Source organism: Eleginops maclovinus, chromosome 6 (genome assembly GCF_036324505.1).
Source record: "Eleginops maclovinus isolate JMC-PN-2008 ecotype Puerto Natales chromosome 6, JC_Emac_rtc_rv5, whole genome shotgun sequence".
In the NCBI taxonomy this organism is placed as follows: Eukaryota; Metazoa; Chordata; class Actinopteri; order Perciformes; family Eleginopidae; genus Eleginops; species Eleginops maclovinus.
The window spans coordinates 20476356-20503164 of record NC_086354.1 but is presented as its reverse complement, the minus strand read 5'-3'; the positions used below and the strand labels follow the sequence as shown (position 1 = coordinate 20503164).

Here is a 26809-nt window from a genome sequence, read left to right as displayed (position 1 = left end):
AAATATTATTTTAAAAACATAATATTTAATGCATATTGTTTTAAAAGTATTCAAATTGAGGTTGCAGCCCTGTAACAAACAGTACATTTATGAGTAGTCATTAGTAACCCTCTTTAATCGTTATTTATCTCGGCCACTAGATGTCGCTGTACTCAACACTGAACACCCAGTCTGCTCCATGTGTTGCAGACTGAAAAAAAGGAATTCTGTAAAGCTCCTCTATGATCAAACATCAGTCTAACTAAACTATACATTTATTATTCAAATGACACATTCATAATAATCCGAAACTTCAACCATCATTTCGAACAACTGTTTTGATTTAAAGTCACAATAAAGATCAGATTTAACATTTTCTTGCAAAGTAAATATGTAAGCAAATAATCTGACTCCGTTGTGTTGCTCTCAATATTCTCACAAAGAAATAGATCTACAGCTACAAAGAATAACTAAAGAGGGCTGAGCCAAATATAAAACTTTTGACTACTATGTACAGATATTTATACAAAAGTAACTAGCTATAAATATATAGAAAACAGCTAAAGTAATTCTCTAAATTGCAAACCAGAGTGCAAAGGGTGCTGGAATTAATATAGGATGATTAATGTAAGGTTATATGCACGATAATTACCAAAACTACAATGGATAGTGGGGTTTATTCACGTTTGGGTTAATGCTTGAAAACAAGACACATCGTGTTTAAATATGTTTTATTAATTACTGTGTGCCTTGGTTTACACTGTCCCTCTTCTTAAACTGAATTTACTTTTAAACTGTTTTCACTGAAGGTGTGTCCGTCCCTCCCCTGCAGGCTGGAAGTGGGGCCTGTTGTGTTTGATGGAGTCTTAGGAAAACACGTGTAAACACATGTGGAGTGAAATGGCCCATCAGAGACTCTCCCGATAGCAGACTCTCGTTTCTACAAATGAGCTTTGTTGGGGGGGGGGGGTCGCTTCACAGCGGGAAGTCTGCAGCTTCACAGCTTCCGAATCGCCCTTTCTCACCTAATGAGGACACTCACAAAACCCGCTGATAAGACCGCAGACAAAGGGCCGTGTAATGGAGTGGGGGGTGGCTCGGGAGAGAACTGCTTGTGTAGAAAAAAAGGAGTTAAAACAGAGCCCACCTGGGCGGCGAGAAATGACCCGAGTTTGGTCTAAAAAAGGAGATTTTACGCGGAAGACTTTTACGCACAGCGTGGCGCAGATGTAAACGTTTGTCAGTCGGTGTTCATCATGCGGATTCTTCCACGCCCGTCACCCTGAAGACACTCCGGTGTGTGTGTTGACCTGAGGCCCGGTGTTTTCCTCCGCAGACTGTTGGGAAGAAAATGGAGTGTGTGCCTTTAAGGCGCCCGACTGCCTGTCGCTTTCTGCTGCGGAGAGACTGACGCCCTCTGGACACAGTGGACACTTGAGCGGCGGCAGAACACCATCCTGGAGAAGTTCAAAGAGAAAACAGCCACTCTCCCTGTTGAAAAGAAAAGTCTCGGATTTGTTAACAGCGCTGAGGTAAGTTTAAACCCCCTTTCACTTTATTATGTCGCTGTTTCCTGCACTGCTTTCTCTTGTGGCTGCGTGCGAGAGAAACAAAGTTTTTGTTGTTAGCGATGAGCCCCAAAAAAGAGAGGTGAAGAAACGCGTCCATGAGTGGGGCAGCTAATGTTCCTCGCATGTTCTCTGCTGAAGTGGAACAATGTGCTGCAAAGTGGTGAAGTGTAAAAAGCAGCAGACAGTGTGTTCACGCGCTACACTTTGTGAAAAATAGGTGAAGGAGGCTGATGTTGCCAGATGTGTGTGTTGTTATCCCTCAGTAACAGTGTGAGTTAGGTCTGGCTTTGAATGAAATGTGACGCAGGCCTTTTAGAAATGTGATGTTTACATGTCAAAGTTTTTCTGCATCACACAGCTGAAATCTCTCTTTACCTTGAACACACTTCTACACGTTTTTGCTGCAGTTTGAAGCACTAAAATTAAGTTGTAAAATACCACAATGTTAAAAAAAATCTCTCCTCTACTGTAAAACTACTCAAATGAAGGGAATACAGATAAATACCTTATTAATTATAGTTGCTTTGCTCAAAATCTACTCTAATTCATCATTAGTTTATGGATATAAAACAAGAAATTACATTTTACAGTTAGAGCTGCTACTAATGATTTTAACGTATCGAATGATCTGTATTTTTATTGTCTCAGTGAATCTTTTGGTCTATTAAAAGTTAGGAAATGTCTACTACCAGATTCTTAAAGTCAAAGGTTATAACTTTAAATGTATTATTCTGCTGAATCCAAAACCTAAAGACATTCTGTTTAATATAAGCAAAGAAAAGTAGGAAATGTCCTTATTGTAGAAGCCACTTTGACATTAAAAACTGCTGGCATGATGATGGTTGCAGTTCCTCTTGCTTTACTTTGCAATTTTATATCGGAATTGTGTAAACAAGAGTGGCTCCTACGCAGCGTAAGGAATCCCAAAGTGTATCATTTCCATCATGCACCACCTTTATTGTCCTCTTATCTTTTTTTGCACCAACTGCAGCTCTTCACTTTTCCTCCTGTGGAATGCGTGTGATGGAGTTGTGTTTATTTGTGCGGGTCTCTGAGGTCCTGTCCTGTGTCTCGTGTTGATGTAGGTGTTTCCAGTGCCGTGCTGGTGAGCCGTCAGGATGAGGCCTGGTCAGCTGATCCTCCCTGCCGCCGCCGCTCTCCTCTTCCTCCTCTCAGGACTGTCCCCGACCTCCGGCTGCAACAAAGCCCTCTGCGCCAGCGACGTCAGCAAGTGTCTCATCCAGGTAAAAGACATCCACGTATTCTTTACATACTTTCTCTGCTGCATGATGGAGTTACCCACAAATGACTCCCCTTTCGCTTCTGTAACATTGCTGCACTGATTTTCTGAGTCACTAGCAAATGTAATTGCACAAGGTCTTGAATGTTTGGATCTTTATTTGAATTTTAAAGAATGAATATTTTAAACAATGAAACTCTTGAGGCCTCTATAATGCTATGGTTTTTGTTCATGTAAATCGTCTGCAAGTCAAATCCCCATGCCGGAAACTCCTCCTTTGGATTCCTTTGTTTACTTTCGGATCATAGTGACATCATTATGTAACAGTCACGCTTCTATCGGCTAGTGCGCCAACACATTGTATGCAATATGCTAAGGGGAGGGATATCTCTTAGCAAGTGACCAATCTGAACAGAGCCGGCCAGCTTACCAATCAGAGCAGACTGGGCTCTGGTTTCAGACAGAGGGTGAAAAGAGGTGCTGCAGCACAGGCAGTATGAGAAACATAAAGAGCTTTCTGAACACTAAAGCAGGGAGACATGTCCCAGGAGAGACACAAAATATGAACCTCAAAATATCCATAATAGGGCCCCTTTTTAAATTTGTATTTTTAACTTTGTTTTTAAACTACATGTCTCAAAAAATCTGGTTTGCTGCAAGATCCAAAATATGTAAACAGCAGACGTCCACTGTGAATTTTTGATTCTGTACCTCACTGCTTACTAACAAACAGACAGATAATCTGCTGAGTGCTGCTGATCATTTCTGTTGATTAAAGTGGAAACATTTTTACTAAAGTGCATCCAAGTTCAAGCTTCTCATCCTTCAGTGTTACAGCTGTTTTTTTTGTAAACAGAGATTTCTATTATCTTTTTGCAAGAACCCAAATTAAATGTCGTCTGCAGCCGGAGTTGATTTGGAGCTTAGAGCAGTTGAAAGCATGTTTTAATCATATTTAAATTAGCATTAAACTGGCAGAACGGACTAAAAATACACAAGAAAATGTGCTCCCGCTGTTATGTCTTTTAGGCAGTTTTTTGAAAACACTTCACATAAAAACAGAACTCATGAAACCCAGCCGCGGCCAAACTCAAGTTAAAATGTGTCTGTGAATCCGGAACGGAGAACAAAGATGGAATCTGTTGGGAAGAATTCAAAATGCATTCCTTCGATAAGCCGAGTAAAGTCAGGAGGAAGGCTTTTCTCACAGCGAGCAGCACAGAGCTCACTGTCAGTTTCATGCACACCTGCTTTCTACCTGTAACACTTCTTTGATTTATGTGCGGTTTCCTTTTTATTTCACTCTTCTCACTTCTGTTGACTTTCTGACATCACTTCTCTCGTGTCGCTTTTTCCCTCACCCCTGAAGGCCAAAAGGTGAGAGACAGAGGGTGGTACCCTGCTGCCTAACACGAATCCTGTCATGACATTTCTGTTATTTTTAACGGGAAAATATGATGAGAAGTGTCGGCCTATTTTTCCAGCACCTGTCAGGTCGAATTTGAGCTGCTGCTTGTCTTCTGTCCTTCTGTGTGTGTGTGTTTGACCTGCTGTGTGTTTAGCTGCCCTGCCTCTCACATTAACATCAGTAAAGTACTGTGTTTAACCTCAGTGGCCATTTCACCTGTGTGACCTTAGTTAACCACAACTATCATTACTATTTTCTTGCAGGCAGTTGAGGTAGACTGGATTGTTGGCACAGAAGTTGAGCTGTGTAAGATAATGAAGGCTTTTGTTTTGAAACGAGAGGTGGAAAACAGTTTGAATCTATGAAGGATAGACGGCAAATTCAGAGTTGCAGTTGTAGTTTTTTCCCCTTCTTTTAGAGACATGTTTTGGTTTATAAACATCTGTTCAGTTCTCTGTATGATGGAACTAGAGATGTAGGGTTTGTGATAATCCTGATCAAAACATAACATTAAAATGAACAGCTTGTATAATTAAGTCAGAGGCGTAAAGGAACTCGTTCAACATTGTTTTGCACTTGCATTTTTAGTAAAAAATCAAGATGTGATGATAAAGGCTTCAGGTTACTGGAGATTCTTTGGTTTTGGTGCTTTGATATGGATTAATAGTCAGACATTTTTTAAATTTCAAGTTCTTGAAAATTGTGTTGAGGAACTTTCTGATGTATAGGAACAAACTAGAATGGAAATACCATTACACCGGTTTTAATAATTCCGGGGATACAAGTAATTCACGTCCATACTTTTACTTGTTAGGGTAAGGCAATGATTAGCTGTTTGGGCCCCTGTTCCTAAAACTCGCTTCGTTAAAGAATATGTTTTCTGGTTCAGATTCTTCAATAAAAGTGCCATGATTAAATCACCTTGAAGCTGCGCCCTCAGGGGTCTTAGTTGGTAATCCTTCCTTCTTCCACCCTAATTCGGACAAAGTTAACCTGCAGTAACCTAATTGTACGTTGCTTTAAGGGAAACTCTCCTTGCGGCAGTCAATAATGACACACAGCACATGCAGTACATCAATACACTAAATATAAACACCTTAAAGCTGCAACCATCCATTGCAAACCAACAACGTAGAAAGCAGAAAGCAAATGTATAAATACGTTCACCATTACTGAGTTAAAAACCAAGTTCTTGCTTTAAAAATATTGTTTAACGGCCCATAATGCACCTGGTGTTGTATAGCACCTGTTGCTGAAAGAAGACATGTAGCAAATACATATAAAGTATATCTGTCCAAATTATTGTTTATAAAAATATCTTTAAATCGTTAACTTAAATAGCAAGTTATTGAACAAATCAAAGAGAGTCCAACGCCTTCATGTTGCTTCTTTTATATGAAAAAGCCATTTAGAAAAATGAGCAAATTAGAACATTTTGATAAACAAATACAAAATCTTTATGGAATGTTTGCTCTTATTTACTTTTAAATTGTCACCAATAGTTGGAACAGAGGATTATTCCTTTCCCTTTCAATTCATAGTTTTTGTCAGCATTACATTAATGGCCCACTATTTTTACTGGACTGTTGAACATATGCAAACTGCATTCAGTGCAAATTTAAAGCTGTAAAAAGTCACAGGAAAGAAAGTCTCTAATGGGCAGTTTTATTTGAAGACTTTCAGATCAGATTTTTTTCCAGGAGTTTTTGACACAAACTTATTGTAACAAAAACCTCAAATCTCAGCAGAACATTTGTGGTGGCTACTTGCTCTTCTTTACTTCCAGGTGGCTTATTTCGGCCGATGAATCATTAGTAGCTTTGTCGACCCCGCCGACTCCGACCCGCCGGCTGTCAGAGGCGAGAGCGATGGTGCCGTGGAGGAGAAACTCCCTGCCTGCAGCCCCTCTGTAGAAGCTCCATGTTGCTTGTGATTAGTGGGATCTGCTGCCCGACGCTCGCTTTTACGCTCTGCTGCCATCTCAAGTCATTTGTCTGAATTCCCCAAAACCCCCGAGGGTGGGAGAACATGAGCGAAGGGAGGGGAGGCTAAGGTCAGGAGGAGGTGTGTGTGTGTGTGTGTGTTGGGGGAGGTTGGCTGAGGGAAATGTACAGTTTAGTGCAGAGATTCACAGAGCCGGCTCTGAGCAGCAGGGTGGGGCAGCAGATTTTAAAGTTAACACACTGCAGCGTTCGCTCTGCAGGACGAGGCTGCACATGTTCACTTTCTCTCCACAGCCCCTTTGTCTCGCTGCAGCTGAGTTTTCACTGATTACAGCACGTTTCTGCCTGAGGGAAGCCAAATAGGAGAAAGCAGTCGAGATTACCACATCAGTGAGGAGGATGTAGATTGTAGGGTTGCAACTGCGATTAATCCTGGGCATATGATTGTTTATTCTGTAAAATGAAAGATTTCACTCAAAATGCCCATCAGAAGTTTCCATTTGTTGGCCAACCAACTGTCCAAAGCCCAAAGAGATTCAATTATATATAACACATTTGTTCTTATATTGTAGTTGATAAAAACTTACAAAATGTATAAAGCTAGACTAGCAGTTTCCCCCTGTATACAATAGCTATGCTAAGCTAATCATCTCCTGGCTTTAGCTTCACGATAGAAAAGAGATGCCTTATTGTTCTCCTTTTGGAACATTTGACAAGAACGCAAAAACTATATTTACAAAATTGTTAATCTTCTCACTAAGATGGATATAGTGTTTCAATGTAGATATTAAACTTATGAAAGGCTAGCAGTTCCCCTTCTTGAAGTTGAACCGCTAGCTGTTATTATAAAACCACAAATTGTACTTTTTAAATTTCAGCTTTCTGCTGAACAAATTATGAAACACATTGTGATTAGATATAGAAAAGCTAGTTTGTAAAGATAGGCTAGCGGATTCGCCCTGTTTTCAGTCATTAAACTAAGCTAAGCTAATCCCCTCCTGGCTATAGCTTTATATCTAATAAAACATCTTATTTGATAGGTAAAACTTGGCCAGAATGTGAATCGGTCTTTTCCTGACAATATTTAACTATTAAGTTTAGAAATGTAGTGTTTTTATGTAAATGTTTTAAGCTTTTGAAGGGCCAGCAGTACAGTATCTATGCTAACCTTAGATAATGACCCAGTGGCTCTAGCTTCTAACTTTGCAGACAGTGGAAGTACCAATATTCTCATTTAATAGTAGACTTTAGCAATAAAGTGAAAGAGTGTATAACCAAAAATGTTGAACTCTTTATTTAAGTGGGACAGAATGTAGATATTTTAAACTTTGAACGAGCTAGCCGTTTCTCCCTGTATCCAGTGTTTGTGCTAGGCTAACCATCTCCTGGCTCTGTCTGTTAGAGCATATTTTATTTCCATGAAATGGTTGTTTAAAGTTTCCTGAATTGTGAAATACGAGAGCCCTGTTTTTCCCCGGGGCAGCTGTTTAGTTTTTTATAATTCCACCTTGGAGAGTCATAATTACTCCTGGCATCAGATCTTGATCAGAGGTTTGGGGATAGAGAGGCTGGTGATTAAGTGAACTGTGTGTGGTTTTGCAATCCCTCACTTGGTGAGTCATGGGAGAGTCTTTTATCAGGCGAGACTGTTTTTGTGTAGGACATGGCTTCTGTGAACATATAAAGGAGGAGAAGAATAACAGAAAAAGAAAGCAAAAGGGAAGAAAGAAAGGGGGGAGAGGCTGAAGGGAAAAGGGAGGAAAGGAGGGGGAAAGTGTGTTGTTGGTGGGAGCAGACATGTTCTGTTCTCCAGGTGTTTTCTTCTCCCTCCCTCCCTCCCTCCCTCCCTCTGTTTCTCCCCCCTCCACCTCCCTCATCGCAGTGACCTTGACTTGGAGGAATGTGCTCCCTGTTCTGTGTCAGGAGAAAACGGGGAGGTGGGGGGAAGAAAGAAAGAGGAACTCACCCACTTTTCAACCCCACCTACACATTTAGTTTCCTTCACTGTCTCTCCGTCCCCCGAGACAAAGAGCAGTAGAGGATGAAGATATTTCAGAGTTTTTTAGAAGAGTTATGGCAGCTTGTTTCCCCTTCTGTTGATTTGAGCAAAGCATGCTATAAAAGTTGTTTTTTACTCCTGTTGTAGTTGCACTGCGTTACCTTTTTTAATACATATTGTACAAAATATGTCTGCTTGAACTTGAGTAAGAATTACACTCATGCAACTTTAGTTTTTGAGGTAAAACGCGGGTTAGGTAATAGCAGCAAATATAACAACTATAACAACTAATAAAAAGTAGTCACTGTGCAACATGTCTCCTTATAAGTCTATTATTTATAATATAATTGTATTGTTGGGTCTATATTCCTGATTCCTTAGTGTTAAAGCAGCATCTGAATATTTTAACTGTTACTTTCACTGAGAACAATTTTATTTTTGATAAACTTAACAGATTTTTTTTAACACAGGTACATGTCTCAACTATAATCCCCTCTAAATTCTAGAGTGGGAAAAGTGTGACGTTTAAGTACAGTACTTGAGCCTCAGATTCAGTGTAAATCCATTCAAGAAAATGATTTGAACACTGTGAACTTTGACGTGTCAGAACCTGCTCTGTTTATGAATGGAAACAGCAGAGGGTTATTTTTCTCCCTCAGAGTTATTGGGGTGTTGCATACTTTGATAGACACCACACATGCCGTGAGCAGTAATAGTTACTGTGCATGAAGGGAACCTGCTGTTGCTCTGTGTGCTTTAATGGTACGTCTGCTTTTTGCGCATCAACAAAGACACTTGTTGAGTCTGCTGGGGGATTTCTAACACTGAGGCCTTCATGTTTTATACTGAGAATAATTCTTCATTACATTTTTTATGTGCTGTTTAAATGGCATGAATAGGCTTAATGAGAAAATTGTTTCCACTGCAGTTTTGTCCAAAGTCGCAGTAATGAAGCATTTTGAAACACATGATTATGTTAAAAACAATTATAGAGTAAACCTTTTGAATTGAATCAAATTAAAGGGTTGATAATGTATCAACACTCCATTTACTACACCACTGATGCATCTTGTTGCTGTGTGCCTTGGTTTCTCCCTGCAGAATTTACTTGTTTTTCTTAACTCGAATTGATTCATCCAAAAACACACTAAGCATTGTTTTTTTACCTAGATGCTTCCTGACTTCTAACTGAATTAAAATAAATTGCTTGTTTACAATATTTAGATGATGATGTTTCAGTACGCTAAAAAAAATGGTTCTTGTGTTTGGGTTTCTCTCAGAACACTTGGTCAGGAACTCAAAGGGTGATGTTTCTTTCAATTGTGATGATTATTTATAGACATACAGGATCTGTTAAACTGATAAAGAGGAAAAGCCGATGTCAAGCACATTTCTTAATGTAAGAAATGAAGATGAAGTGAAATCTAAGTGAGTCGATTTCCTGCTTACCAGACGGTCTTATACACATTATTTTGGAAACGGAGATATTGAGGATCTTCGGTTCTGTTTAATATGTTACATGCATGTTGCTTAATGTGTGTATGTGTGTGTCCTGCAGGAACTTTGCCAGTGTCGTCCGTCTGACGGAAACTGCTCCTGCTGTAAGGAGTGCATGCTGTGTCTGGGGAACCTCTGGGAAGAGTGCTGCGACTGCGTGGGTGAGTGAGCGTCTCCGTTTATTAGCTACATATTTTACAGCTGACAGCAAAGTTAAGTCAGCATTTCATTTCGGGATCTACTTTGTAGCCCACGCTCCGCTATGACTGTCGAGCTGAACATCTGTAGAAGAGATTAGTGCCAGCAAAGGTTGTTTTTGAATTGTATGAATTATGAACTTTGTCAGGTACAACTTTAAAGTTAAACCACAGGAGTGAAATTGAGTCTGATTTTGATTTAGTTTGGACAAATCCATTTAGTTTCTTCAGTTTTTCCTTCTCGTAAAAATATGTAATCTAGAGCGACTGCTGCTTTTTATTCAATATATCAAGACGTTTTCAGTCTGAATTCAATAAATATAATATAGTTCAACTCATTTCAGTTTTTAGAAGTTTTCTACTTAAATGAATTCTAATTAATTTAATCAAAACAATATATTTTGTCACTATTAGTTTAAAATCTGTTCCTTATTGTCATTTATTAAATATATCTTTTTAATTTCATCGTTTTTTTTACCTTTTGTTAATTTTGCAATAGTTGCCTAATTGCTGTACATTATCCCCACCACTAAAAAAATACAATCATTTTACACAATAAACTGCACTGTAATTTTAAACGATTGATTAGATGTTTAAAGTAAGATTATATAAGATATAACTTTATAAATCCTTTTGGGGTAATTTAGGCAGCAGGGCAATAATAGCAGGGATAAAAAATAAATATGTAAGTAACAAAAATAATCAAAGTTACAACAATTGGAAAAAGATAAAACACAGTAGTACTCGCATACCTCTTACTTATCATACCTGAGAGTGTGCATAAAATATATGTGTAACTACGATGTCTGCAGTATTTACTGTACCAGTATACAGTTCAATGAGTCTAGTCAGTTTGCAGTTTATACCGATAAACATAAAGCAGGTAATTAATCTGAAGTTATATACAGTTGATTAGAGTTGCATACAGATAACAGGAAGTATGCAGTGAGCCCTATAATTGATCACTGTGATTGCAACATATTTAAAACGTTTCTGGCACTAATCTCTTTCCATACATGTGACACTTCAGTCTTGTTAACCTCTCCATCACCCCACCGCAGAGCACTCTCTCTTGGTAAAGTGAAACTGTGGCTGTAATGCTCTTGACAGTTCAGAAAGCAGACGGTTTGTTTGAGTGTTGCTGCTCTGATACGAGATGAGTGTGAGGCGAGGGGAGCCAGATATGAAGGTGCCTCTGAGAAGTGACAACGTCGAGGTTAACGTGACGCAGAAGCCAGGAGGAAATTAAAGGAATATTGTCACTAGTGAGCAGCTGCTGCACATGTGGACAGGAAGTGTCGAGGTCCTGCGCGAGATCAAAGCGTGAAGGAAGCCGGAAGAGAGAGGGGACGAGGAGGTCGACCTGCGAAAATGATCTTTGACTCTCAGCCTCCCGGCGAGGTGCGGTGGGGGTGTAAATCCCAGCGAGATCCGAAACAACCGGATTTGTGAAACGAGAAAACATTGGGCTTGGTAACTCCTCAGCTGTTAACGCTTCAAACCGGCAGAGGCGGGACAGAACTGGGCACAGATTTAAAGGGTCGTAAGAACACACTTAAATAAGTCAAATGTGTTGGAAGACCCAGACCGAGTTGTTTTCAAACTTTTAGTGTCTTTTTTTTAAGGGTTTATCCCTTGTTTTGTGTGTAACCTCCTCAGTTATTTCACTAAATGTTTAACATTTTGTGACTTTGTTGACCGTCTGCATCTTTTTGCATCATCTCTTTTAAGTCTTTTTGATTGGCTTTGCTGGTCATTCTGTCTCTGTTTCTGATATTATTATTTTTTTAGGTCATTCTGCATCTTTGTGCCCATTTTTATGATTCTTTTTAGTGGATTTAGGTCCTATTTGCATTTTTGTGTTTTCTTGGGGTCACTCGGCAACCTTTTGCATGCCATTTTACGTAATTTGGATAGACTTCCTGGTCTTTATTGCATCTCTTTCCGGCCATTTGTGGTAGTTTTGCATGTCTTTAGTCGTTTTAGGATCTTTTTGCATGTTTTGGGACTCTTTGTGGTTGTCTTGCATCTGTTTTTGTGTGCTGTTCCATGTGTATTTGTGGTCATTTCTATCGTGTTGTTACATTTGTCTGTAATTGTTTGGCTTTGCTTCATAGTCCTGGTTTATTTGGGTCTTGATTTGTGCCTCTGGTCATTTCTGCATCTCTTTCTGATTGTGTTATCACATTGTAGTTGTCTAGTTTTTCTATGTAGTCATTTCATTGATTTTCAAACTAAAAATATTATTATGGCGTCCTGTCCCACTGTTGGCTCCCTCATCGACCGCGCCCCTGCGACCCAGCCCCTTTACACCATTAATCTCTCAGATCAGCTTTGATGGACAGATATTACTGTACGTGCTGACAGGGAGGCTTTATTAAAACTCTTTCATGTGGAACACAAATGCAACGATCTGACACTAAGCGAGCTGAACTAGCTGCTGCTGCTGCACAGATGTTACAGAGGTGGAGCTGAACAGCCTTTTAAAACACACCGAGGACAGCCTGTAGCTCTGAGCTAGAATATATCTCTCTTTTATAGCTTTTTTGTTTTTGTTTTCTGTTACTACGCTAGCCTTATGACCACTTTAAGTAAGTTTCCACTCTAAACATGTTATCTTCGCCAAACGCTGGATACTTTGAAGTGTGAATCTGCGAGTGGTTAGAGCAGGAGCAGAAAGGGAGGGGAGGGGGGGGTATTTTAGAGGAAGGGAGGAGGGGGGAGGACCCATGTGTACTCTTTATCTAAAACAGCTGTTCTGGCTCTGCTTTTAGCAATGGTAAGTAATCCAATTCCTCTGTCAAACTCCGTTCCCCATTAAATGATTTACCCATTAGCCGTAATTCACTTTGACTCATTTGAAGGTTTACAAAGATCCTATCAGAGGATGTGGGGCCACTACTGTATTTTGGAAATTAAATGAAGTGTTAAAAAGGATCTTAATTGAGATGAGATATTCATGACAGCTGTGTGGTTTTTACAAAACTGCCTCTGTGAGCTGAAATCATGTGTGAAACCATTTAACTGTCACCAGTGTGCTACGAGGGTCAGTTCAGTCAATTTACGAGATCCAAATAGCGTTTAGCTTTATTTAGACTTTAACTAGTTTGGCTTTTATTTCCCAGCTTTTAAGATATCCACCTCCTAAGCTTTAAAGGCTCTAAAGCAGCATTTTGAGTTAGGTAGTGGTCTTTGTCTTAGGTAGTTGTGTTTCTGCTGTGGGAGAACTTTAACTCATGGCCATAGTATTTACTAAATCCTGGCTATAGTCATATCACCAAGGACCAAATTGGCCTGCAAATTGTTTAGAGATATCTTGATAATACTGTTATCATGAATGTTGAATGGTGGCCCCTTTTTTAAAGTAAAAGTCTGACATTGTGAAGCCCCTGGTAAAAACGTATGAAAACAGCCAACGGGAGGGGGACAATATTCACAGCAGTGCCATAAAACCAACAAATCTGAAAAAGAATAAGAAAATATATTCGGTAATATATATTATACATTTTGACGTATACAATAAATAAAAATAACAAATAAATGTTAGAATATAAATACAAAAAAAGGATAAAATAATTAAGAGCATTCGCTTTAATGCACAATGCATACATTTCTCATTCTTGTTTTTTGTCTATTATTTACATATCTTTTTTTAATACCCAGTGTAATTTATTTAATTGTATTGCTTTTGTCCTTATTATTTGTCCCATTTGTTTTGCTTTACCCTTTTGGTATGTGAGGAAAAGTCATATACTGTATCACTAAAACCGGTACATCATCTTCAACCTCTCAATAGAGACAGGAATTTCTTTCTATATTTTCATGAACCCACCTTTTAACATCTCCATCCATCTCTTCCTGTTAGGGATGTGTAACCCGAAGAACTACAGCGACACCCCGGCCACGTCGAAGAGCACGGTGGAGGAGCTGCACCGCCCGATCCCCTCGCTGTTCCGCGCCCTCACCGAAGGCGAGGCTCCGATCAACATGATGGTGGTTTCCTTCCCCGTGGCCGAGGAGCTCTCCCATCACGAGAACATGGTCTCCTTCCTCGAGTCGCTTGACCCGCACCAGAACGTCTCTGTGCCCGCCAACAGCATCCACGCCAGCTATGACTCTCAAGGTAAACCAACCGAAGGACTATTTTAGCTCATCCACATCAATCATTCAGTTTCTGAATACGTTATACATGAGGAAAAGTGTGCTTTGCTCACATTCTTTATTATTACATAGTTTTCTGGTCCTGTCAGGTCCAGTCAAATTCCCTATTTGCATTTTGCACACTCACTAAGACCTGTAGTAATAAAATCAGGCCTCGCTCAGAGCTGAAGCACTCTACAAAGTCTTGAGCTGAGAACAGTTTGGGGTAGATCAGGTTCTCGTCATTTCAGGGGGGACAGAGCTGCCAAGAAGACCTCAAGTTTAGGGATTTGTAACTGGGTTAAAAGTGTTGTTCCACTGCCATTTTCTTTATTTTCATTTGTGGGTGTTTTGGCTGTCTGCCTCCTGAAGACACACTCTTTATGGTTCCCACAGAGCAGAGAAGTTAACTCATTAAACTCACCAACACATATGGTCATGCTTATTCGCAGCAAATTAATTTCCCCCTGAAGTAAAAGTAGCAACATTTAGGGTTAAAGGTAATTACTGTAAAACTAAAAAAAACTCTTTACTGGATTCGTGACTCATGTGTTATTTTCTCTCCCTGTATATTTTATTTCAGAAAACATGTGCACGGTGGTCTACTTTGACGACTGCGTGTCTATCCGACAGTGTAAACTATACTGTGAGTCAATGGGAGGATCCAAGTACCGCTGGTTTCACAACGCCTGCTGCCAGTGCATCGGACCCGAGTGCGTGGACTACGGCAGCAAGGCTGTGAAGTGCATGAACTGTCTCTTCTGAAGTGTTGGCACATATTGGTACCAATGTGTGGGCCATACCAGAGGACTGAGGGCAGAGGAAACTATGACTGTTATGTGTTAGCATTCCTCCGTTACCTTGTAAAATACCCCCTACACGCCCTCCTGCAAACCCTGCAAAAGTGTTTTTATTCTGCTGTTATGTTTCACTGTATATTTTTAGATATGTTTTCAATAGTGTTTTTTACTAGAGGTGTATATGAATAACGTATTTTTACAATTATGGTCTGCTAAATCCCAGTCTCGTGCCAAATAAAGAAATGTTTGGTGACATGGATCTGTTTTATATCACAGAGAGGTTGCTGACCTTTCACTATATTTCCTTTTAAAAGATGTGTAAAAATGAAAATGCATAGCATGAGTGGAATAGTAAATGTTTGTCCTCGCCAGTTGCATGTCTCCGGCTTTAATCTTAGCCTAGTGTTGTCCGAGTCAGGAAACGCATCATTTCCTGGGGAAACAAAGTTGTTATTATACCATTCTGCTCCACAGGTGTTCAGCTGCTCACTGACTGTCGCTTGCAAGCGGAGAGGAAAGGGAACGTTTACCGATGCCAATCCCTCACACACAAATGCTCTTTGTGATGCCCGTGCGCTCTCAAAAGGCAGCAGGGTGCCCTATCACTGATTCTGTTCCCAATTGGCATGAAACTGCAGTTTGCACGGACCAATGTGCCGGCCGCACAATGAGACCTTGTTTGCCTTTTTTTATGATATTGAATCACGACCTCATTTTGCCATTGCAGCTGTGGGTTTGGAGCAGATGGTGCCAACAAAGATCAGAGGACTAATGTGTTTCATGTGTCCGTGATGACCACCAGGGTACAGAGTGTAACCGCAGAGTTTGGGAAAGTACACATGACTCAGAATAGCACGTGGTTTCACCAAATTTAGATGATAGTTGCTTTTCAAAACATTGTTTGACAGTTTATCTTGTACGCAGGCTTGTATAACATCACACTTGTGGTTAAGATCAAAATGAGACCACAGCCTAAACATTCTTCATTAATTCCAGATTATTTTGGGCTAAGGAAACCTACATAGACTATACTTTTGTGGTGAGAGAACTTAGGTAAGGCTGGAAAATCGCATGAAGGCAGGATATTGTGTATGAAATGTTTCAATATTTACTCATTTACTACTGTAAAACAACAGTTATCTGATATACAAATACCGTTTGGTGAAGCAGAGGTTAAAACTATCAAAACTTAGAATACTGAGTCCTAGGGGACATAAACATATTTAGGGTATTTTAAAAAAGGATATTGACCCACCTGAAAATAGGACACAGGATTAACACAAACATGTTTACTATTAGGCTTTAACAGGTATGACAAAAAAGAAGGTAACAAATATCAGGATAAATTGATGAGAAATAACATAATTACACCGGAGAAAACTATAGTACAAAAGAAATATACATTCTCCTACATTTCTTAAAAGAAACGGGTATGATTGAGATACATTTCATTTTGTAATTGTTTCATTTATCCCTTTTTAAAAATTGTGTTTGTTTGCCAATTCCAATGCTCCTCATTCCTCTCCAATAGGTGGCGTTAATACACTAAATCGTTGGTTGCTGACCTCCAATATACCCTATAAAGGAAGAAAACGGAAACGTACCGTTCGAACTACATCACCCATCATGCATTTCGGCTTTCGCGCAAGCGCAGATGGGTTTATTTAGAATACAGACAAGCGGAAGCTCCACTGAAACTGACCGAACGGGATAGTTTTTGGTAAAGTTTCTTGTCTTTTGTATTTTGCGTGTTTAATGACAGTGCAGCGGTTACGAAATACAGTTAAGCAAATGTAGTTTACTTTGTATCTTATGTTGTTTTTTTACGAAGGAAACAGCCGCTTTAATCGCGACGTACAGACTGGCTAATGAGCTAGCTTAGCAGGTTAGCTGAACTGACGTTAGCATGATGGGCCCCTCCATTCAGAAGAGAGCTTCTACTTTCTTAATGTTATTAATGTCAACTTACTTATATACCTTACTGCAAGAATTACACTGCGTATTGTAACAGGAAGGTGATGAATTTTGAGTGGTTGTAGTAACATTAGCGTTATATAGAAAGGACAGGATAAGAAAATAGTAAGGATAATCTGCCCACAGCGAAGGAAGGTTAAGATGTCAGGCAGACTTAATTAACAGGGTTTTGTCCAGAGTTCAATTAAGACAGTGTTAGTAAGCAAATGACAGTGGTTTTGCATCATTTATCACCTGTGTCTTTTAGGTGGTGCATCGTGAATCCAACACACTGACTTCTAGATTTAAATGTGTGGTTTTGTTTTGTATTGATTTGTCACATGAGATCTTCAACTTACCGTCAGTTTGAAGAACATTATTACAGTGATTAGGAAGGTAAATTAAACTTCCATTTTTATAAATACACCCCACCCCTTTGCAGTGATTTCGTAAATTAATTGTCTTCCTACAACATACACACTGACAGCTGAGCCTTTATTGTAATTTCAACGAAATTAGGGCTGCTAGTCCTGATCAGTGGAGTTAAAGGACACAAAAAAACACCAGGATATAAGCCAAACAACTTCAGCAACAATGCACAACAACAGTTTTTAAAATACATTCAATGTATACGTTGTCATTTTGCACTAGAATAAGATTATATTGGATCAGAATAAATGTAATTATTGCACACGATCGAGTAGGTTTGTAAAACAGTCATCATATTTCATTAGAGGAGTCATTCAAAGCGTGTACGTGAGGCCAAAGTGGTGTTTGACATAAACAAGGCAGACAATCGTTTCAAATGTTTGTGTAACATACAGCTGAAGAAAATATCTGCTCGTGGACAGACGGCAAGGCCATGTTTCTGCTAAACCTCTGTTCATGTGGATGATGATGGTGGGGTGGACTGTAGATCTGATTTTGCTGACAATAGGTTGTGAGAATCGGCTGAATCGGAATTAGGAAGTGATAGAAGTTCATAGGGCAGAGCACCATCTGCTGGGTAGACGTTATTGTTGCATTTGTTCTGTTCATACTGTCAACACTTGTTTAGTGAAAATAAGAAGCAGGAATGGACTACAGATGTTTTTATCCCACTTTTAAGTCTCTGGGTTTTGAAAATGTTTAAAATGTTTTTGAATATTTTGAATTGTTTTACGTCATTGTCCTTCAATCTAACAGGTTTTCTATTTGATGAGGCAAACATGTTTGGATTTTCATTTAAATATTCCTATTCTTAATGTAATGTTTATTTGTGGTGCTATAATTTCCTCTCAAACAGAATAAGCCACTTCTGCTGTGCTAAGCAGATTCATAGTAGGGCCAGAGAAACTGTTCCACTTATTCATTTAAATAAATCTATTGTTCAACCCTTCTTTAATTAAGGCTTAAGGCCATGTCTTAACTTTCAGTTCATTATAAAGTTTGAATGTTCAATTATAAACTTTGTTGCAACAACTGAATTTCCAAAAGCTATAAAACCTCACAGACCTGTCCACTGTCTCTCTCATAACGAAGAGGCAGATAGCATGATAACCAAGCGGGAGGAATGTTTGAAGTATGTGTAGGCAAACTGAACCCAGATCTTTTGAGAGGTGGAATAAAAGACTATGTTGTTAGAGCCTCTTATCCCGTCCGCTGCAGGTGTGATGGAGAGGTGATGTTCCAGTCGGAGGAGTGATTTGGCCCGAGAAGTCATGACTGAGTGCTTCCTGCCCCCCAGCAGCAGCCCTGTAGAGCAGCGCCGGGCAGAGCACCCCGGGGGCGTGGCTCGCACCCCCAGCTCTGAGGAGATCAGTCCCACCAAGTTCCCCGGGCTGTACCGCACGGGAGAACCATCGCCGCCTCACGATGGACATCACCACGAGGCACCCGACGCCTACGTCTCAGACGACGACAAAGAGCACAGCAAGAAGAAGAACAAGTTCAAGAAGAAGGAGAAAAGAAGTAAGATCTTATCATTTCACCTTGAGGGTTTATTATGTAACTGTCACTTAACGGCAAGTTTTGCAAGCCATTTTTAAATCTCTGTCAAAGTTAAGATAGATGGTTGAAAGCTCAGGACAAACTTTACTTTTAAGTGACTTTGCGCTACAAGTCTGGGTCAGAGTAATCCTAATATTTCTTTTGACTTATTAATAAAAACATTTATGGAAATAACAAAACCATATAATGGGTATGTGGATAAAATGTATTTTAAAATGTTGGTTATACAACATGTTGAAAATCGCAATCTAGGATATATGTTTGTTTTTATGTTAAGTTTCCCATCACGGAATGCTTGTTTCTGCTGCACACATTTTATTTACTGTACTAACACCTTACTTAATTATTACATAATATCTTATACATCTGAAATAGCCTTTTGTCAACCTTGCATGCAAAAGATAAACGAGTCGGTATACGTATCGCATGCAAATGAATGCTAATTGAGTAATGGGCAGGATTTACATTCTTGGTCAAAGCTCTCGCATGAGCAAAAACAGTTTAGTGCTTGTTAATGCTTTTGTAGATTTTTTGTTTTATACAGGACATCAGTTTTTTTGATAGGATTAGTTGACATTCACATTCCCTCTCCTATCCCATTTGGAAGCTAATAAATGCATACAGTGCTTCGGCTACCATTGTATTGTTGCCAAAGATCTCCTCAGTAATAGCTGTTGAACGAGCATGCTTCCAGCTTGTCCCTCCTGTCGGCTGTATCTGCCTGTAGCACGGAGAAGTGTCTTTCACTGAGTTGTGTTCAGGCACATTGTCCCATTTAGTATCAGGATATTTTCCATGTCTGTTTTTAGCTCTATCACCAGGGTGTGGTGGGAGAGAGGAAGAGATGGACAGTTCAGAGCACACCCACAGAGACGAGTGTAGGTGTGTTTTGGGTAGAAATGTTATACAACTGGAACCGAGTAAAGTAGATTAGAAGAGACAAAGAGGCCACTGACTCTCTGACTGTGTGGTGTAGCTGTCAGGAAAAAGGTTTTAACTGAGCTTGTCCTAGAGGGAGGTCAGAGGAATTCTTCTAAAATATTGAGATTTGCGAGTCCTCTAGAGGATTACAGACTTGGAGTGAGGGATTAAATATCTTAACTTAATGCAGCTAGAAATAAGACCCGAAGTGTTTTTCTCTGAAGGACTTTTAGAACGTCTTGCCTTATAAATCATCAGTTAAACAATGCTGACCTCATAACAAGGGTGAGTCAATCAATCATTGCCTTTTCATTTTACCTGGCTCTCATATTACTTTCCTACAACACGCAGTGAATAAGATTTAATTGCATTAAAAACATCAAAACATAAATGTATTTAACTAAAATCTTCATTTCCACATTGGTGAGGCATAAGGTGCTGTGGGAGCTATGCTAAATCTGTGACTGACCTCTTTTCCAAGTCCCCATTCTCCCCCTCCTTTGCTATCTTCTCTCCCTCACACACCTCTCTTCCTGTTTCTGTTTCACTGCTATCATGGTTTTGCCGTAGGAGGAGGATATGAAAACGGGGGAGTTTCTCCCCTCAAATCTAACCCTGTTTCTGTTTCTTCCCCTCTTTCTTTACTTTCTTAGCGGAGGGCTACGCCGCCTTCCAGGAGGACAGTTCAGCAGACGAAGCAGAGAGCCCGTCCAAGATGAAGCGCTCCAAGGGAATCCATGTGTTCAAGAAGCCCAGCTTCTCCAAGAAGAAGGAGAAGGAATTCAAGGTGAAGGAGAAAGAGAAGGAGAAGGAAAAGGAGAAGGAGAAGGAGAAGGAGAAGGAAAAGGGTCCCAAGGAGGACAAAGCCAAAGATAAGAAATCAAAGGATCTGACTGCAGCCGACGTGGTTAAACAATGGAAGGAGAAGAAGAAGAAGAAGAAACCCACAACAGAGGCAGAGCCTGTCCCAGTGGAGGTCCCCACCTTCAGGCCCATCTTCGGAGCACCTCTGACTGAAGCCGTGAAGCGGACCGCTCTGTACGACGGCATCCAGCTGCCAGCCGTCTTCAGAGAGTGTGTAGACTACATCGAAAGCTATGGCATGAAGTGTGAAGGCATCTACCGAGTTTCAGGTACACACACTTTGAGCTGATGATTTGTCTCTCGTGGTGCAATAAGGGATAACTCAGGGTTCAAATCCTACGCTGGTACGAATTTGTTTCCAGAGGGAGCATTTAAGAAATCAGTTTGGATCACAGGGGGAAAAACGCAAAGAGAACAGTATAACGAGAATGACCAATAAAGCCACCAGGCGATAAGTAGCTTAATTAATAAAAACAACTCAGCAGAATCTATAAATGTTATTGAGGATCTTAAACCATGTTGTTTTCTCTGCACTGCACGTGCTACGTATTTATTACCTTGTAGGCTACTTGAACGTTAAACCGGAACCTTTGATGAACTGAATGCAAATGATTATGTAGCACTAAGTATGAAACATTTAAGAATTGTTTTGTTTGGTATTTTTACTACGATAAATTCAAACATGTGTACTGAAAAGTTACAAGATGGTTTATTATTTGTAAGACTTAAAATCAAGTCAAGTCAAATAGATTAGAACTGCACTGAATAGAGGTGAAGGCAAACTACAAATGGGAAAGCTGTTCGAAAGGTGTGAGTATTTAAATAAAGTGGAGGTTAAATCCCGATTTCATTGGTGCATGAGGGAACAGCAGGAGAGGTACGAACGCTGAAATTCTACATTCAAAACATGCTTTTATACATGAGGCATAAAACCAAATTGAATCCCTGATTACTACCATACTTCAACTGAATCTCACATCAACCTCTCTCCCTCTCAGGTATGAAGTCCAAGGTGGATGAGTTGAAAGCAGCGTACGACCGGGAGGAGTGCCCCTGCCTGGAGGAGTACGACCCACACACGGTGGCCAGCCTCCTGAAGCAGTACCTGCGCGAGCTGCCGGAGAACATATTGGGTCGGGATCTGGTGCAGCGCTTCGAGGATGCCTGCGGTCGGCAGGTGGAGGCAGAGAAGATGACGGAGTTCCAGAGGCTGCTGGCCGAAGTGACGCCGGAGAGCCGACTGCTTCTCTCCTGGCTCGTCACGCACATGGACCACGTCATCACCCGGGAGCTGGAGACCAAGATGAATATTCAGAACATCTCCATTGTTCTCAACCCAACCATACAGGTCAGAGGGGAAGCATAGATCTAGCTGAGTGGATGAAGAGGTCAAAAATAGGTGTTAAAATGTTGCAGAAATTAAACAGCAACAGGCCAACTAACCATCCAAAAGAAAAATAAATCAGGCTCTACTTCCAGGATAAGAAACAGTCCCTTAGCAACAAACCAACCAAGCTTTTATTGGATCAAATAGCCAGTTCATCTTTAAAACGCTGGCCTAGTTTAGTGAGTCTGATTTATTCCCACAGGGGAAACGCTGTGGCTGCTCCACTTATTCTGAATTAACAGGAGCAACAACACCGTCAAATAAACACTTCTCTTAATTAATGATCAATTAAATGTGTCAATATGCAGGAATGTGTGTGTGGTAGAGAAGATGTTTTAACTTTTACAAACAGTATGACACACCCTGCAAGCCTAAATGCAGTGTGTACAGAGTGTGTGCTATGTGTTTACTGATTTGTTTACCTTGTGTTTAGATCGGGAACCGTGTTCTCTACATGTTCTTCACACACGTCAGGGAGCTGTTTGGAGACGTGGTCCTGAAGCCGGTGGTGCGGCCGCTCCGCTGGTCTAACATGGCCACCATGCCGGCGCTGCCCGAGACCCAGGAGAGCGTCAAAGAGGAAATCCGAAGACAGGTGAGGCTACAATGTTCAAAATATGCTTCATCAGCGATAGACACCTCCCTCATGTCTGGTTAGTATGAAATTGGAGCCAGAGACCGGACAGGCAACCCTTCACATAACCCTTCATTATTCCTCAACGTTTTTACACTGTGTTTTATTGTGAATAGAGTATTTGTCAGACAAAACAAATGATTGAAACACATCAATTTGTTCTTTTTGGGGAGCAGCAACCTGCCTAAAAAGTCCTTAAGCAAGACACTATTTTTAGGCATTAAAGTCTTGAGAGTAGATGCAAAGTAATGCAGCAGGAATTTAGCAAAGTAAGCTGCTTCTGTTGCAGCGCACATCTTTGCCTCTGATACTCGGTGTACCGGGACTTAATATTTGTTCTCTGTGGGCCAGAAGTTCCTGTCCTTTAATATATGGCAGATCATGCAAAACATGGCAAAATAAAACCAAAAGTGGAGATGCCTAACCTGCTGCTGCCTTCTTCAACTTCTCATGAGGGATTTTGCAAAAGGCAGTCCTAAAAATCAATCTGTTTCCTAATTGGATTTCTTTCTAGAGAAATACCGCCTTTAAATAATGCATGGGAAATGACATGCATCTTAAAGGTTTGTGCATAGACGTTGAAGTCATTTTAAGTTGCTCTGGAGTGAAAACTGAATATAAATATGTTTGTGTGTTAGGAGTTCCTGCTGAACTGCCTGCACAGGGACCTGCAGGCGGGGGTGAAGGACTTGTCTAAAGAGGAGCGGCTCTGGGAGGTGCAGAGAATCCTGACTGCTCTGAAACGCAAACTGAGGGAGGCCAAGCGCCAGGTTAGTTCTGTGTAAAATATTTTTGTCTGTGTTTTATTTTTTGTGATAAAACATACCAATATATTGAGAGTGGCGCTGTGAAGTTATGAGAACAATTGACGACACAATCTTTTGAAATAGCTTAAGAAAATTAGAGGAAAACTAAAATCAGTCAATTTCATCTTTATGTTTTCTCTTGTTTTTTGTTAAAAGTTAAAGAGAGAATCTGCAACCTTATCTGTTCAAGAGCATACAGATATAACTATTACAATTAAAGGAGCATTATAAATATAAATATTTCACTTTTTAATATATCAAAACTACTGTCAGTACCTGGATTACTTTAGATCACTGCACTTATGTACATTTTTAGTGCTTGTACTGGATTGAAAGCAGGCTAATACACATAAAGCACACAGATAAACACCATATAAGGCAATCCAGTACAACAGTACTTTAGATATTTATGTCCCTCTGATAAGTTTGAAAGTACAAGGAAAACAAGAAAAGTTTGAACATAGTTTTTATTTCATTATCTTTCGTCCTTTTGAATTTTAGGACTGTGAGACTAAGATAGCCCAGGAGATAGCAAGCCTCTCAAAGGAAGATGTTTCAAAAGAGGAAATGACCGAGAACGAAGAGGAAGTCATCAACCTCCTCTTAGCACAGGTGAGTAAACAAACACAGAAAATGCCACAATATGTGTCTATTGTTTTATAAATGAACTAATTCAAATTCTGCCTACAGTCCATTTGCTCTTACTAACCAACCTGAGATGGAATAACTTTTGTGTTTCCCCCTGAATCATCAGGAAAACGAGATCCTGACAGAGCAGGAGGAGCTGATCTCTCTGGAGCAGGTGCTGCGAAGACAGATTGCCACCGAGAAGGAGGAAATCGAGAGACTGCGGGCAGAGATTGCAGACATACAGAGGTGAGACAAGACTGAAAATGTTCAGGTCCTTAATATATTTTAAACTATACTAAAGATATGAATTATAAACCTTCGGTGTGTTCCTCAGTCGGCAGCAGGGGCGCAGTGAGACAGAGGAGTATTCGTCGGACAGTGAAAGCGAGAGTGAAGATGAGGAAGAGCTGCAGATGATTCTGGAGGACCTGCAGAAGCAAAACGAGGAACTGGAGGTGAGCAAAACGTTGGTGACATGACATGGTTTTCTTTCTGATTATGTGATTTGAAAATACGGATGTGATCCTTATAAAACCTGAAAGATGATTTAATGTGTGTCATTTTCCTGTAGAACAAAAACACTCACCTGAACCAGGCCATCCACGAGGAGCAGGAAGCCATCTTGGAGCTCCGCGTACAGCTCCGCCTCATGCAGAGCCACAAACTGCAGCAGGAGCTGACCGTCCAGCCGCCAGTTGAGCAAGCCCCGCCCCCGCAGCCGAGCCCGGAGCCCCGCGCAGAGGAGCAAACCAAGCGCTCCATCGTTGCTGTGGTTGCCGGCGTAGAAGTCGCTGCATCGGCCAATGGCAAAGCAGCTAAAGATCCTTCAAAACCCTCACCAAACAAAGACAGGAGGGACACCAACATGTGAGACGTGTTCGGTGCTGCTGTACGTCTCTACCGCTGGTCAGTTGTCCTGTAGTGTCACTGGAGATCTCACTTTGCTGGATCCATGAGTTCATCAGTAATAGTGTCCACCAAGTGGCGGGTATGTCTAAAGCGTCCCGACTCTTTAAGCAGAAATCACACAACTTGTTTTCCCATTTTTTCCACGCAAATAAAAAATGATAATAATACAAATAAAATATAGCTGTAGTGGACAACTGGCTACTATTGCGAAAGACTAGGTGGAGCAAATCAAATCCACAGTGCCAAGCCTGTATGAAGAAAGGAGAAATGAAGGGATTCATAAAGAAAGGTAGGGGAGGGAAGAAAGTAACAACAGTCAGGCGCCTTGTCAGTATCAGACATAACGTTTATTCTTTTCCTGGTTCTCATGAAATAAACACAGACCAGACCATATTCCCTGTATCTCACTATGTCCCTCACCTTAATGCAAATAAGACATTAGGATAGAGACCACTGTGCCATAACCGAAGATGCCAGAGAACCACTAATACAAAAAGCTTTTTGAATAATGAAGAATTTATGATTGGTCTGTCTATATATTATATATTTAAGTAGTATTCTGAAGAATACGGTTGACTATTCGGGAAATGCATTGATTTTAAGTTACAGCTTTTTTGGTAATATATGAATATGTAAAGATATATCGTAGGTGCTTTCTTTTCTTTGAACGGCAGATGCACATAAGCACAGTGGCGTTGTACCTCGCAACTGACCAGTGGATGAAAACTATTAACGGCAAACAAATGCGCAACTAAAAGAATATTCATCACTGGAAAAAATGTAGACAAACAGCTGGAGGCCGCTTTGTTACAGTCACACGCTGTTGTGCAATCATCTTCTCTGCTCTCTCTTGCACAAACAAGGAAACGTGGAAAAGGATTTTTTCCAATTTAATGATGAAACAACAAATCTGTAGTGATGATTATTGTCGCCAAAATGTGTGCAGAGACACAGAGGCTTGTTTAGTTTCGTTGTGTATTTCTTCATGTTTTGTTTTTTAACTTCATGTGTGGAGATATTGTTCATGGCATCAGTTGGAAATGAGTCAAACAAACCCTCAAGATCACAAGTCAATCATTTCATTTCACAACTGATCCATGACTCGCTAAGCACTGTCATTGTTCAGTGATATTTAAAGCAAAGGCATGACCTGACTAACTTACCGTTTGTGTATATCATTGTAAGATTGCAAACATACTGTATTTTCAGCTCTTGTGTTTTGTCATTTGTTATTTTTCTTATTAATGAGCTGTATGGAGTATGCTAGTGTGAATGCCCCTGCTTTGGTTGCGGGTAAATCAAGCAATCTCATCTGGACTCATGGTTCAACGTGTTATTAATCCTGTGACTGAAGCAAATACATACTAGTTTGGGCTCAGAAGCTTCTCATGAGGTTATTTTCATATTGTTCCAAGCTTTTTGTAGCTTATTGTTGCAGACAAAATAATGCTGTGAAGAATAAAATGTCAATCCAATAAATGTATCTGCCTATTTGTCTTTTTCTGACTGCCCACTGTTTACCTTCAGTCAACTATGTCTACTGGAAGTGAAGTCTATATTTAGTACTTCCTTACTTTCCATTACACATTGTCCAAATACTTATGTCCCCTCCCAACCTGATGAGGTTTTGCATAAAATATTTGCACAACATTTGCATCCATTTTGAGGAAGTGAAGCATGTAATTGGAAACCTTTGTGAATCAAGGCGGTGGGATGGACAAGAGGCCAAGAGATAGTGAAACCACCCCTTTGTTTTTTTTGTCATTGCTTTATCTGGTTTCCGATTTGGAAAGTAGTTGTGTCAAGTAGCAACTACACAGCCTGAAAAAGACCGGATACAAGAAATGTTTCAAAATTAAAGCTCAACTATAATTTGATGGGATTAATGTATGTTGTGTGATTTGTTCCTCCATTTTCAAATCACTCAAGTTTAGTGGCAATG

The 26809-nt window shown here is 40.2% G+C and overlaps 2 protein-coding genes across 2 annotated transcripts; both read left to right on the top strand.

The window, feature by feature from the left end:
- The first annotated feature begins 865 nt into the window (after window positions 1-865).
- On the top strand, window positions 866-15027 carry twsg1a (twisted gastrulation BMP signaling modulator 1a). The gene is made up of 5 exons (XM_063885079.1): window positions 866-1511; window positions 2636-2794; window positions 9699-9798; window positions 13700-13957; window positions 14558-15027. The coding sequence occupies exons 2-5, from the start codon at window positions 2669-2671 to the stop codon at window positions 14737-14739; spliced, it is 666 nt and encodes a 221-aa protein (XP_063741149.1). The 5' UTR covers window positions 866-1511; window positions 2636-2668; the 3' UTR covers window positions 14740-15027.
- A 1365-nt stretch (window positions 15028-16392) lies between these two features.
- ralbp1 (ralA binding protein 1) lies at window positions 16393-26348 on the top strand. The gene is made up of 10 exons (XM_063886386.1): window positions 16393-16494; window positions 18375-18677; window positions 20291-20770; window positions 21500-21849; window positions 22322-22483; window positions 23161-23292; window positions 23830-23940; window positions 24083-24204; window positions 24293-24413; window positions 24530-26348. Exons 2-10 carry the CDS (start codon window positions 18428-18430, stop codon window positions 24827-24829), a joined length of 2028 nt encoding a protein of 675 aa, XP_063742456.1. The 5' UTR covers window positions 16393-16494; window positions 18375-18427; the 3' UTR covers window positions 24830-26348.
- The last annotated feature ends 461 nt before the right edge of the window (window positions 26349-26809 follow it).

What these genes read in the sequence shown, in the direction of transcription:
- ralbp1 (XM_063886386.1), top strand. Translation starts at nt 18,428, where the DNA reads ATGACTGAGTGCTTCCTGCCCCCCAGCAGCAGCCCTGTAGAGCAGCGC. An exon ending in CAAGAAGAAGGAGAAAAGAA is followed by an intron (nt 18,678 to 20,290) that starts GTAAGATCTTAT and finishes TTACTTTCTTAG; the next exon opens with CGGAGGGCTACGCCGCCTTC. An exon ending in AAGAGGAAATCCGAAGACAG is followed by an intron (nt 22,484 to 23,160) that starts GTGAGGCTACAA and finishes TTTGTGTGTTAG; the next exon opens with GAGTTCCTGCTGAACTGCCT.
- twsg1a (XM_063885079.1), top strand. Translation starts at nt 2,669, where the DNA reads ATGAGGCCTGGTCAGCTGATCCTCCCTGCCGCCGCCGCTCTCCTCTTC. An exon ending in AGAGTGCTGCGACTGCGTGG is followed by an intron (nt 9,799 to 13,699) that starts GTGAGTGAGCGT and finishes TCTTCCTGTTAG; the next exon opens with GGATGTGTAACCCGAAGAAC. An exon ending in CGCCAGCTATGACTCTCAAG is followed by an intron (nt 13,958 to 14,557) that starts GTAAACCAACCG and finishes ATTTTATTTCAG; the next exon opens with AAAACATGTGCACGGTGGTC.